The sequence below is a fragment of the Cheilinus undulatus genome, linkage group 6 (genome assembly GCF_018320785.1).
Source record: "Cheilinus undulatus linkage group 6, ASM1832078v1, whole genome shotgun sequence".
In the NCBI taxonomy this organism is placed as follows: domain Eukaryota; kingdom Metazoa; phylum Chordata; class Actinopteri; order Labriformes; family Labridae; genus Cheilinus; species Cheilinus undulatus.
Genome location: NC_054870.1, coordinates 13,606,057 through 13,619,988, shown reverse-complemented (window position 1 = coordinate 13,619,988; position 13,932 = coordinate 13,606,057). Strand labels below are relative to the sequence as shown.

The 13,932-nt window shown below is 38.8% G+C and overlaps 1 protein-coding gene across 3 annotated transcripts in view; it reads right to left on the bottom strand.

Annotated features, from left to right (window-relative positions):
• Window positions 1-13,693, bottom strand: part of LOC121511135 (RING finger protein 122-like) — a 30,156-nt gene extending 16,463 nt beyond the window's left edge. For all 3 annotated transcript variants that reach the window (XR_005992023.1, XR_005992024.1, XM_041789711.1), the window contains exons 1-2: window positions 13,316-13,693; window positions 12,803-13,235 (exon numbers count right to left, since the gene is read on the bottom strand). Coding sequence is in view for 1 of the 3 variants with exons in the window: in XM_041789711.1 (XP_041645645.1) it covers window positions 12,803-12,827 (25 nt within the window). In the remaining 2 variants the exon portion in view is untranslated. The remainder of the gene's footprint in view (window positions 1-12,802; window positions 13,236-13,315) is intronic.
• Between the last annotated feature and the right edge of the window lie 239 nt (window positions 13,694-13,932).

Sequence of the window (13,932 nt, the reverse complement as noted above, 5' to 3'; positions counted from 1 at the left end):
TTGGCAGTGCCTGGAACTGAAAATAGATCTGGCGAGTATCTTTAGCAGAGTGAAGCAGATTGGTGCTTCTGGAAAGCACCAGAGATGGACCAGAGCGTGTGCAGCGGAATCACAAAGACTGAGAAAGGGAGTCCACAAGCAGATCACGGGATAGTTGGACTTATTGACATAAGAGTGTTTGGGCGAGCAGTCTTTCCTAAATTTGCATAATTAGGGGCAAGGCTGAGTTCACTGACAGGTTTGTTGTTGCTATTTGTTAGGGGGCTTAAGTCCTCCGTTTCACTTCTGAGTTAGCTGGAGACAGCGCTTCCAACATTGTTGGGCTACAAAGCTCCTCTTGATAAACCACTAGGTGACGTCACAGAGACTATGTCCATGTTTTTACAGTAAATATATGCCTCAACCATAGCTTTAACAACCATATAATCTATTCTGCCAACATTTCTTCCTTAAATTAAAATGTATTACGACTAGTAGTACAGCTTTCTAAATAAACAGCTCTGTTAGCTTTTATGTAAGCACATGAGAATGACATAATAAGTTGTCTCCAGTGAGATAGCGACGGTGTTTTGACTGTGAATGTCAGTATTGTCTTCTTACAGTAAACTCTTTCACTGTGAGCAGAGCAGAGGTCATACACAGACACAGACTCTCACGGTAAGTTCATTCTGAATATTTTATGCAAGCAGAAAACAACATTTCCCAGCATACATCAACCCGTCTGCTAAACTCATTCTTTGTCTCTGTCCATGTCCTATAGGGAGGACATGAGTAGGATTTCAGGCAGGGCACAAACATACTGTATTTGTGTGCATGTGTGCATAGGCACTGTCACACGTTCCAAGCTGCTCTTCCAAAGTCTCGTACTTCATATTTTCTTATTTTGATTCACTGTGAGGGTCCTTAACTATTTTTTGACCTACAGTATCTGTACATTGCATTGCTTTAAGCGTATTACTTTAATGTCACCCTTTTTGTTTGCAAGTCCATTTTCTAAATATATTTTCAAACAAATTTTAAATAAAGAAATATATAAAACTTTAAAGAAGACATTGGCAATATTAGCATGTGCCAAATCACATGCTTCTGTACATAATAGTACATATTCTGTGCGTACAAGTGTACAAGGTGCGTTAACACTGAGAAGTGTAGTCCAGTGCCATATACTACCGAAACCATGGCAGAATATTTCAATCAGAAAGGCATTTTGCAAAAATTCTTACATAAAATACAAGTTAATAGTCAGTTAAAATAGCTGTCAAATTTAAGTTATTATCACCTAATGTCTGTTTACAACTTGTTAAAAAAGAAGTAGAAGAAGAAAACAGAGGCTGTTGAACTGTTGTCACTTCCTGTAAGTGTAAAATGTCAGTGGGAGATTTAGGGACAATGATAACCAGTTGTGATATGTGAACTGCAATTTAGTATATTATGAAACAGTATACTATCAGAAGTATGCAATTTGGGACATGATTTATGAAACTTTAAGAGATTCATCCAGAAAATTTTATGCCTGTACGTCGATGACAGCCATGGCTGGAGGCATTCTGTCCCGAGGATTGGGGCGACTGTGGCTCAGTAAGTTGAGTTGGTTGTCCTTCATCAGAAGGTTGTGGGTTCGATCCCCGAGTCCTGCAGTCACATGTCTACGTGTCCTTGGGCAGGACACTAGCCCCAGTGTGCTCCAAATGCTTGTCAGTGGCGTGTAAATGGGTATGGATGCGACTGAATATGATCAGCTAAAACTGATGGCCAGCTCTCCTCAGCAAACTCTCCCATCAGTGTGTGTATGAGTGGTGAGTGGTGTGAGAGGGTATGGGTAGTTGTGACCTGTGGTGTAAAAGCACTTTGAGTAGTCAAATGACTAGAACAGCACTGTACAAACTCAAGTCCATTTGGAAGCTCATCTGTCTGTTCTTGTGAATAAAATACCTGAAAAACATACTTTAATGATTTTGTAAGGTATTTTCCTCAGACTCTGCACAAATATCCACGATGACGTTTGGATTAACTGATTAGAAATTGGAAGTCAAAGGTCAAAGACCAAGCTGACAAGGCTTCACGTACATCCCTTGCTTTTTAGCACAACATCTCAAGAATTCTTTTAAGGATTCTTGTCAAACTTTGACCTCAGGACCAAGAATGAGCTGAATACTTTTGGAGGGCAAAGGCCAAAGTCCTTGGGCCTTGTGTTCATCCCTTACTTGTGAACCCAATATCCTTTAATATTTTAAAAGGGAATTTCAACAAACTTTGCTTGATGCCCACTGTGACTCAAGGATTAACTCTATACATTTTGGAGGTCAAAGGTCAAGGTTGTTGCCTAGTCAGCTGATGCTTGGTCAAGGTCTCTGTGACCTCAAAGCTTGAGAGTACAATATTTCAAAATACAGTAGGGGGACTTCTGTAGAATTTGACTCATTTGACTTAAAAGTGACCTGATTAGATTTTGGAGGTCAAAGGTCACTATGACTTTAGAGGCCTTGTACTATATGGTTACTTTTGTTGAACTATGCCTTCTTTTCTCACATTGTTTTTTTCCACATGAGAAAATGGAGGAATATGATTTCCAGGAAGTAGTTCTTTTTACCTCCGCCAGGGAGGTTATGTGATCAGGTTTGTTTGTTTGTTTGTTTGTTTGTTTGTTTGTTTGTTTGTTTGTTAGCAACATAACTCAAAAAGTCATGGACGGATTTTCATGACATTTTCAGGAAATGTCAGAAATGGCATAAGGAAGAACTGATTAGATTTTGGGACTGATCCAGATCACCGTCTGATCCAGGAATTTTTTAAAGGATTCTTTACTATTGGGATATAAGGCTAATGGTGGAGTTCTGTGCTGTTACCACTTTACACCAGGAGATGGCGAACATGAGTAACTTCAATCCCAGCAGCATGTTTTTGGTGTGTTTCTATTCAAAGTTTTGGAGTTTATAGAGTTTGAAAGACGCACTCCCGGTTGAGGAGACGAGTTGGAGCGTAACAGAGAGCAAGACAGTGAATTATAGCGAGAATACTCACAATGCTGGGAGGAACAGAGGAATATTCACCCTCTGCCATGACTTTCAGTTGTCCTGTGAGACCATGGGTGCTTCCGCCATGACAGTCCACATGTACTAAAGCCAATGCTTTGCCTCACCGTGTCTCCATCCCACCAGGGAGGGAGTAATTGGCGAATTAGATTTTGGGAATGATCTGGATCACCATCTGGATCCAGGAATGTTTTTAAAGGATTCTTCACTATTGGGAGATAGGGCTGATGGCAGAGGTCTGCGCTCTCCGAGTGCTTTTCTAATTTTACTCTGTTTTCCATTTCAAATGTTAAATATCAGCCGTTTTCTTGAGACCTTGATAAACCAAGCATTGTTTTCAAAGGTTAATGAGATAAATGAGTAAGACTGAAAAAAATGACCACAATTTACTTCTTAATGGGAAAATACAATAATGCAAAACATGGATAGACAGTATGTCCTCTTAGGGCATTGGAAGATTGCCTTTTGTTGACTTGTGACTGACTTTACAATGAGCTGCCCTGAATATCTCTGAACTCAAATGAAATACATATCAGTGACTTAAATACTTGCAGCTATTATTGTTAAAGTGAAATTCTCCCTATTGTTCCTACATGGTTTGAATGAACTTTTTGTAAGCAGCTATGGGGACAAAAGCACCATCATCATTACAACATGAATCCAAAGCAATGAGGAACTAACTCAGATTAAAAGTTAGTACATTGACAATGGATTTACTGCTTTCTTCTGCTGTTGTTTACTATCCACTTCTTCGAAATCTGAAGTCACTTTCATGTGAATTTTTACAACCAACATTGTATCACTCAGGAATTTGTTCCACTGGCCTCTTGGCCTGAGTTACCTCCTTTCTTATGGGCTGAAGTAGAGAGGAGAGTGTCTGCCTGAGGGGCTGAAAACCTGCTTTAACTGCTCCTTATTGTTGAATGTAATATCTTTAGAGTTGTCCTCAAAAATCACAAGTCATTCGTTCTTTATCTGGCAACACGACGGTACAGTGTTCAGTTGTACTGAGGAGCTGGAGCGGTGGTGAGGTAGAGTTGGGTGAAGGAGGAGGCAGCTGTAATCTTAGCACAATGTTGGTAAATCATTGATAGTGGAGAGCTAAAAGGTAGGCCATTGTGCAAATGTATGCAGTCTGGACAGGAGACAACCTGCAGGCTGTTAGAGAGGAGCAAGCTTTGGTTTCATGGGGTTTACACTGCTTGGAAAAGAAAAGTTATTTTGACTTTAAAAAGTGTGTCAGAGCAGCCTGAATGAACTTGAGAGATCATTTTAGATCATTTTGCATTCATTCAAAAATAAAAAAAGACATTCCTAGTCTGACAAAGTGATCATGTACTCTTAATTTATTTATTTGTATTTATTTTTTAGTCACATTGTCATCAGTGTTTTCTTTTTATTCAAGGCTGAACCAGGACACAATAGAGAAGCATGCATATTTGCTCAGCATCACAAAAACTTAGTGAAGAAGATCTCTGAGTGAAACATTGTGATTAAAGTCTGGCCCATGCTAGAAGATAACCATGCTGATTTTTTTTACCTGATTCCCCCCAGCAAAGGCCAGAAGATGGTTCTTAACATTGTCTTGCCATATTTAACTATGTTGTGTGGTGTGTTAAGAGTGATCAGTCCCTCTCTGATATGCTCTGATCAAAGCTGCTCTGATTGAAGACTGTAAATATTCAATCAGAAGTATATTCCTGTTGTGTGGGGGAACCCTGAGGGCAGCCAAGCAGACATGAGTAGGATTGTTACCTGGAATAGAAAATAGCCAGTCAGGAAGAAAACTGACCAAGAAGAGGAAGCACAACAAACACAGCCATAGCAATGATAGCAAAGCTGAGGCATACAGTTAGATGAACATCAGCAATGAACTTGTTGATTTGTCGGCAACAATAAGAGTGTTTACAACGCGTCCAATTAAAACATACTACAAACTGACAAGAAGAGGAGTTGGACCTAAGAAAGATGTGCTTGACATGCAAGATTTTTGTAGTTGGAGACTCTAGTTGTTGGTGATGAATGACTTGCCGTACCACTGAATACATCCAAGCAGCGATCCAGTGAATTGTTGTGCTCCACCAATCTCCGTTGCTTACTTGCATTTTTAGAATTTATATGACTTTTCATTAAAACTGAAGTCATACGGTGTAGGTGCTATAAAGCCGGGTGTTCTCCAGCTTTTCAGCATGCAAGCTCCAAAATAAAGGCGCCGGAGACCAGGGACCCCCTCAGTGCCTGAAGGTAACTGGAGCATAGTTGAACAAAGCCATGCAAATTTAAGAATAGTTGTGGACTTTTAAATTTTACTTTGATTTAAGCATGAATCTCACCAAATGACTATGCTTTAATTTTTCATTTAACTAATTTTATGCATATATTTTTTTGAGAAAAAAAAGGGTCAAATATACCATTTCAAATCATTTGAAAATATTCTTTGTTTTTTGGAAGGCATCTGGCTAATGCCTCTCAGTGTCTCGTGACCCCCAAGGGGGCTGCAACCCCTATGTTGTGAACCACTGCTACAAAGTACACCAATATTTTATTTTGGTGGGTAAATGTTCATATTGAAAGAGAAGAGATGTTTAAAACGGGCCAGTGCCTTCCAGCCTTGCGCAGCTCCAGGGTCCTTAACTACACTGCAAGTCGCTTGCATCCGCTGGAGGCGTAAGCTGGACTATGACACTTTCAAACTGCTTTTCTACTTTAGTTTGAGAAATTCATTTTTTTGCTAATAACACTTGTGTTTTGGGCCATTTTGTTTGGCTTTAAACAATGAAAACAATTTAAATTCCGAGGTGTCAAAAGTATTCACATTCATTACTCAGGTAGAAGTTTTAAAAAGACTTCAGTAGAAGTTGAAGTATCAACTCAAGCTTTTTACTCAAGTAAAAGTATAAAAGTACTGGTTTCAAAACTACTTAAAGTATAAAAATTAAAGTAATGTAAGGCGGAAAAATACCATTAAGGACAAAAGCTTAGGCCGCGCCACAGGGGCTAATTCCATTCTACCATTGCATTACACCACAGTGCACTACTCCAACTCCCCTAAAAAACTGTTTTCTAAAGGCCATAATGACTATAATGTTATATTAAAATGTTAATGTTGAAAAATTTGGGATGCACCTCTTTCAGCCGCATTTATGCCCATTGAAAATGAACGCATTTTAATACAATGCAAATACATTCAGGAACCATAAACAGTATGTGTACTACCAACCTCCTCGCTGGTGATTGGTTGGGACATTTCGCTCCAGTTCTCTTGAGTCTCTGCCACGTACATCTTCGTACTAGGCTGCATACGTGATTTGTGTCAAGTTGGAAGGTGCAATGGATCGCGTACAAACCAATAGGGTGTCCGAATGGTATTATGTTTATACTTCTCATCCAACCACATTTAATCTATCCAGATGGCACAATTTATCTGGATAGTTTTTTGGGTTTTTTATTTGTGTTTTTTTGAACGATGCCAAGCCGGAATGAAAACAAGCTAAAATGAAATAGCAGTAACGAGGCTATTTTTAAAATGTAAGGAGAAGAAAGTACAGATAGTTGCATGAAAATGTAAGGAGTAGAAGTAAAAAGTCAGCTGCAAAATAATTACTGCAGTAAAGTATAGATACCCAAAATTTCTACTTAAGTAAGGTAACGAAGTATTTGTACTTAGTTATTTGACACCTCTGTTTAAATTCATCTGGGGGGGGGGGGTGTAGCTCACCATAACAGATGTGTACCTACCTCAGCACCTTCATGGTGTGTTTCTAACCAGCCTATTTGTCTAATAAATAAAGAAGCAAAGCAGGGACCTTCATAACTGCCACAAGCATTTCTTTAAGTAGCCACTTGGCTCAATGCCATCTAAACACTGATGTTTGTAACAACTGTGTTTATAAGTGTGCTGCAAACTTTAAACCAGGGTTTGAAATTAAACAAAAGTTTTTAAAAAAGTAAATTCATTAGTGTTTCTCTGCAGGGAATTAGGAGTCAACAGGTCAAGCAGGAGGTGGTGCTATTCTAGAAAAACAGTGAAAGAGGAGGCCACAACACATGTTGCTTTATGTTTTATAGCCTGTGGCTCAGTACTGTTTCTAACTTTAATCCCTACACCTTGATTTCAAGTCCCTTTTCCTTGTTGAAACAGAGTTAAAAGGGGTAAAATCCTACTCTACTAAATGGGACGACTCTTCAAGCTCCTCTGTCATTAGGGGTTGTTAAAAGCATCAGCAATCATTTAAAATGCTAGTTTGAAATCAAAAGGACCATAATGCATTGAAACAACATTAGATGATGGTTTTAGATTAGATTTTCTCACTTAATTTGTCCAAGGCGCATCTCAGGTCAAGCCAAAATCGTAAAACCAACAGTATTCACATCCAAAAATAGCCTCTTGAACATGTGTTAAAGATTCTTTAGTTGTTGTGCAGCTTTGGTAATAACATATGGTTAAATTCCCACAAAACACCCAAACTTGCATTAATTAAGGCACACCAGAGTGCTTTGCCACACCATTTGAGAACCACTAAATTAGACAGTCAAATTTTTAATCATGCCAGTGACTTGAAAGGCATTCTGGGAGATTTCCCATATCACTCTGTTTGGAGTGAGCCTCTGGGAGATCTTTGTCTGAAGGGCCATGGAGCCCTAGAACTTCACCCTGCATCTACAGTTCAACAAAAGTTGGGACACCATACCCCTGAACACATAAAAAGTATGTGTAGGCACTAGTGAAGTGATAAACTTAACAAAAAGAGGATTTTTACAGAGGAAATGGAGAATTTTGAACAACGTTTCTCCTCACCTATGTGCTAAAACTGCTTGTAACAGCTTTTTGGGCTTACTGAACTATGTTAGTCCAAAAGCATCAATGTTTGTTAGATGTGTTTCAACTGCAAGAAGTCACATTTTCCACTTAATTTTTTCATACTCAAATGAAGAATTGGTATAAACACTGGGAAATGATAATCCTGTTATGAGGCTGAGAGATGTAATCCTTTTGGATCATGTTCTTAATTACAATCAATCATCTTTGGACTATGGAAAAAAAATACCATTAGTCAAGATGAAAGAATGAGCCATCACAGCTTTTGCAAAACCTTCTAGTTCAACTGGCTTTAATTTATGATACCATGACTAAATGGGGCTCAGCGAAAGTTCATGCAGGAAGACTGCTACTCATTATTTAGTCACCACTTATTCATATCTCTCCCTTCTTCTATTCTTTCTCTCTTCCTGCTCAGGTGATCGGCTGATTAGTGGCGTTCTCTCTCTGAGATACTAAGCTAATGAGATTCTGCATCAACCTTGTTCATCATACACCTCTCATACTTTAAATCTGTCCAAGGTTGTTATAGTAAACTAAAACTAACTAAATAACTAAAACTAACATTCAAAAATCATTTTGGTTAACTGAAACTAAATAAAAACTAAGCTTTACCAAAAAACAAAAACTAACTTAAACTGTATCGTGAAAACTAACTCAAATAAAAATAACAATGAGACAGAATATCCTTAGTTTTAGTCTTTGACACAACCATACTGACTGGCACCTACACACAAGTCTGGGGAGAGTAAAATTGCCTGATCTGATTGGTTAAGACTTCACACAGTGGTAGTTTTATGTCTGTAGTTGTATTCAAACATCATCATTGAGTAAATAGAATGATAAGTGAAGAGTAGCCTGTTTAAATATGTTTTAAAAAATGTACTACGCTCACTCAGCCCCGTTATCGATCCGTAAAAAACTCAAATTAACACTAAAACTAATAAAAACTAAACTAAAAGCAAGCATTTTTGCAAAATAAAAAGTAAACTAAACTAAAAAACCAGCAGTAAAAACTAATAAAAACTAGTATGAAATCAAACACAGAAAACAGAAATAAAACAGAAATAAAAACTAATGAAAAATCCCAAACTATTATAATCTTGAATCTGTCGTCCTCTCTTTCATAGTCAGCCTGTAATTTCAGTGTAGACACCCCAAACCTCCTCCACCCCAGCCACCTCCATATCAGTGTCTGATACTCGCATACTATTGTGGTGTAAAAAAAAAATAAACTTACATTTTCAAAAATTGTTGGAATTGCTTCAATTGAAGCCATCAGCCAACATTACCCACAGGTTGTGACCCTAATGTCACTAAAAAATGTCCTCCATTTACTGGGTGTTGCAAGTGGTCCCATTGATGTGCAAAATGTACTAAGGTGGCAACACTGACCAGGCTAGTAGCACCACATTTTAGGTTGGCGAAGTGACTCACAGCTCTACATGGTGAGAACAGAAGGGACTGAGGAGCTACACATTTGCTGAACACTGTTTAGACCTTTTTTCCTCACAGAGACCCCCAAACACAGACTGCATCTTATATTCCAGTGCAACTTGGATTGGTGGTTTTAGGGTAAATTAAATGTTGGTCACACATAAATGACACCAGTTTGAACTTTTTGAATCTTGCATTACTTTTCAAAGGATTTTCTATTAGAGGATGTCGTGTCGATGGTGGATATAGTTTAAAAAAGATGTGAAGAGAGACATGCTGGAAAGGAGCCACAGGCCGTATTTGATCCCAGACAACAGCCTCTAGATGGGGTGCGTGGACATAACTACCATGCCACTGGTGCCTCAAACCTGTGTTGCTTTTAACGTCCAGCAGGATGCAGTTCACATGATTGTTAAAACATGCCAAAAGGACACCAGTTATAACTTCGTTTATTGCCTCAGTAGAAATTTCCTTGTTGGATTAACTAAACTATCATGTACCATGAGGTTAGCAATGAAAATAAAGGGCTAATCATATACACCACTCTGCGTTATTGTCATTTCTGTTCCAAACCATAGGCTGTCTATCAAGATGGATGGAATCATAACCGCACGGGAGTGAAGCCAACTTTTTTGGAGCCCTCCTTGATGACTGGCTGCAGTTTAAGTCATAAACCTAATGTTATTACCATCCTGATTTATGTCCAATTGTTTATTTTTTTACTTAAATTCTTTTAAAATTGTATTTTGTGTAGAAATGAATGGATTTAATTTTGTAATTGACAGTCTGTTGGCAAATGAGGCTACTAACATACAGTCATTGAACTTCACATTCACGTGTCTGTCTCAAACCTACTTAAGAATTTGTTCTGCTGTACTAATCTAGATCAGATCTGGTCTGAATCTTTGATGTTAAATCAGTAGTTCCTGTTTCAAACTTGGTGTTCTGGCTGCATGGTGGCAGTGGTGTGTGTCAGCTTCCACGAGGGACAGCATCTCCCTACAGTCAAATTATCCTCTATCCTGACACACCTGATGGTCTGTTCCACATATTCATTGCATGGGACATATTTTCACATCTTTCTGGGTAACACTCCTGACACTAGACTTGTACTGTGCTATAGTTCACCTGCTCCTTGCCTGTTTTGTACTGATATTGATGGTACAGAAACAATAAGGCCTCAAATGCTTAAGCACATGCTAAAGATAAAAAAAAAAAAAAAAAAAAAACGCCAACATGGATAATGAAGTCTATCTACTGCAGGCACAACAGAGGCTATTGGATTATTTCAAGTTTCTTTAAGCACCAGAAAGTCAGGATTCAGACATGGCTCATGCAACGTGCAAACTAAGCAAAAACAAGGTAAAATACTGCAGCAACACTAACCTCCATCTACAGATGACAAGACACAATGCTTATTAGAAGCTGGCAACAATAGCTAGGCTTGATACAACAGGCCGTCACATCCATCACTGATTGGCTTTGTAAACTTAAAATTTCCTTTAACTTCTAAATGGGTTTGGAAGACAACAGTAGCACTTCTATGCTTTTCATATCATAAAAACAGATGATAATGAAGGTTTCAGGCAGCTAATTTGAGTGAGAGTAACACTGTTTAAAACCCACTCATTGGTTCATCCTAGAAACTGTGTTGACTACTGTGGTGTGTTTTTGACTAAGTAGAAACACATTCTTACAAATCGCTGGCATTGGGCCCAAACCTCAAATCTTCATTTTTCATCATTTATCTTTTTTTTTTAATTTTTAAAGAAGGGGTGCTATTGGTCACCTTTTACATCTGTGAGTGGGTTATAGGTGATAACAAATGTTAAACCAATATAAAATGCCAATATGATGCTGACAATGATCAATCTATGTCAAATTATATAAAAAATACAACATTTTTTCATTTCCTGAAAAAATAATGGTTTCGGAAATATGTGGTTTTGGCCGAACCCCACCGATATACAAGTGGGCTTATAGTAAAAGGACACTATAATATTACTGTTGTAAAAACTAAAGCAAGAGAGCAACAGAGGGGGCCATATCAAGTTTTAAAAGTTACATTTTCTTGTTAACAAATATATTTATCAATAGCTATGTGATAACAAATGTATTAATTTCAATTTACTTCTTGGATCTCTGAAGATTTGAAATTAAGGGCTTCAACTGTAGGATCCTTAGAATCCTTAGAGGATCCTTGCTATGATTTTCTAAGATAGAGAATAGCTGCTGAAATAAATTCTGTGATGGACACGTTAACCAAAAATCAGTGTACCAGGACACATATAGTATCCTATTATATTTTATTTAGTGATGTTATTGTAGCATAGTGATTGTATCATATGGTATCATATATCGTATGGTTGTATCCTGTTAAATCGTGTCATATTCATATAATGATTGTATTATATTGTATTGTGTTGTAGTGATCTTATATTGTATCATAGTGATAGTATCACAAAGTAATGATCTTATCGTAGTGATCGTAACAAATTGTAGTGATTGTATTGTATCATATTGAACATATCATATTGATCATATCATATTGATTGTATCATATTGATCGTATCATATCTAATTGCTTGGCTGTGGGAAATACCCAGCCCTACCATACGCAGCATTTTGGAGGGGCCTGGAGGGGGTGATTAGATGTGCTGTCTGTCAGATTAAGACAGAAAAACATGAGACACAGAAGGCGTGCATGGCCCAGAGAATAAATTACATAACAGAACTTGACAGGCAGCGATTATAATTGTTAACCATTGGTGGAGCCAGTTGGTGAATTAAGCTTTGGCTAAGGTAGGTCAGGAGAAGTGCAAACACATCTTTATCTGTGCTATTTATGTGCTATCCTTTAATATAGCTATAGCTCCATCCACATTAGTCTCTCCAGCGGCCTTCATTGTTTACAGGCTTACAGAACAACTTAACCACATCTGTAGATACTGCTTCTTTTTCCTTAAATGACACTGATTGGTCTGGTCATTCCCTGTCTGGTAACAAGTGTTTGAGCTTGAAGCTTTTACAAGATGGATCGTCTGGTGACAGACATGAAATCTGGCCAATCCACTGGCTTTGCAAAGTTAACAGCTGACATCATAACAGCCTTGTCCAGTCTTTGATTTGAAACTGCAAACAAAAAATGCAGAAGTTGTAAAAAATTTTGATTCTGCAATACTTTTTGATACCATGAGTTTTAAAATGAAACATTTTCTGATATTGCAGTGATTGATAACGTTAGAAGCACCACAGCTTTATTAAAACTGTCTTTTTTTTAAAAGACAAGGGCATAGGGGAGGAATCAGTTATACAAAATTTGGAAGCCAACTCCTGTGAACTGTCTTAATTGCACAAAAAAATAAAAAATATAAATAAAAAATACCAAAACATTGCCAATGTTTCTCGTTAAGACCGAGTGCAGGGGTTCAAATCAAGGATATTTTCTGAGTTCATGCTAATTTGTTTCAAAATGTAAAACTCTGGCATCGTGACAACCCTTCTGGACACTTACCGTTACACCACTGGACAGGATGCATCAAATGTGCAGATGTTTGGTTTGCAAAAATCCACAAAATCTGTCAGGGGTTGTGACCTCTCTGATTTCCCAGTCTGGTTGCCACAAAAGACCAATTTCAACCGGTTTTCCCGACTTCTACGGTTCAAAACTTGGAAGTTGATGGGGTGGATGTTCAAGGGATTAAATCCACATGATAAGCAGTAAACAGACCTGGTTTGAGACTCCTCAAGAAGACATCACCCACATAACCAGCTCCTTGTTTGAACAATAAAACCTCAGTTTGCGGTGATGATTTAGCACCGAGAGCATGTCACAACCATCCACATGGATTTGGATTTAAATTCCGAAATGTGTCAGAGGCAGAGATTTTCCTTTGTTATCTCCAGTGACAGACAAAGGAAGCAGTCTTGGAGATGAGTCTGGGAGCCTGGAGGATAAAAAGACAACAATGTCAGTGACAGAAAGAGGTGATCTACTGCAAATCCCATCCAGCACTGTGCTCTATACCTGTGGACGAGTCAGTCTGTTTGTTTGTTTGTCTGCCTTTCAAACATTCCCACCATCCTTTCTTCTCTGTTCTCCTGCTTCAGGTCTCCACGTTGCTGTCCTCCTCTCTGGCTGTGAAATCTCGCCGTGGCCAATTATGGAGAGACAAAGGGAAGGACATGGATGGGTTTCCCGGCAGCACGAGCCAAACAGGCAGAGAGGGAGGCAGCCTCAGTGTTCCTGTTTAAAAGCAGCGTCTCATGTATCCCTGAGCTCTGAACAAAGAACAACCAGGGAGGAACAGAGCACAGGAACACAATGTGTCCTCTCCTCTCCTGGATATTTTCTTTTCTCTCTCTCTCTCTCTCTCTCTCTCTCCCTCTCCTTCCTCGTCTCCACTTCTTCTGGTCTGAAGCTCAGTTTGTAAACAGATCCCTGCTCATGTGATTCAACGTCTGCATCACAGCTCTGCTTTCACCGCCCCCTCCTTCCTCCTCCCTCCCTCCCTCCTGTGCCCTCCCTTTACCTCTCGCCCCCTCTGGGTTTCTCCCTCCACACATACACACACCCCTCCTTCCTCTGCAGCTGCGAGCTATTATTGAAGTAGCAGCAGAGCAGATGGCAGAGCGGCAGATGTG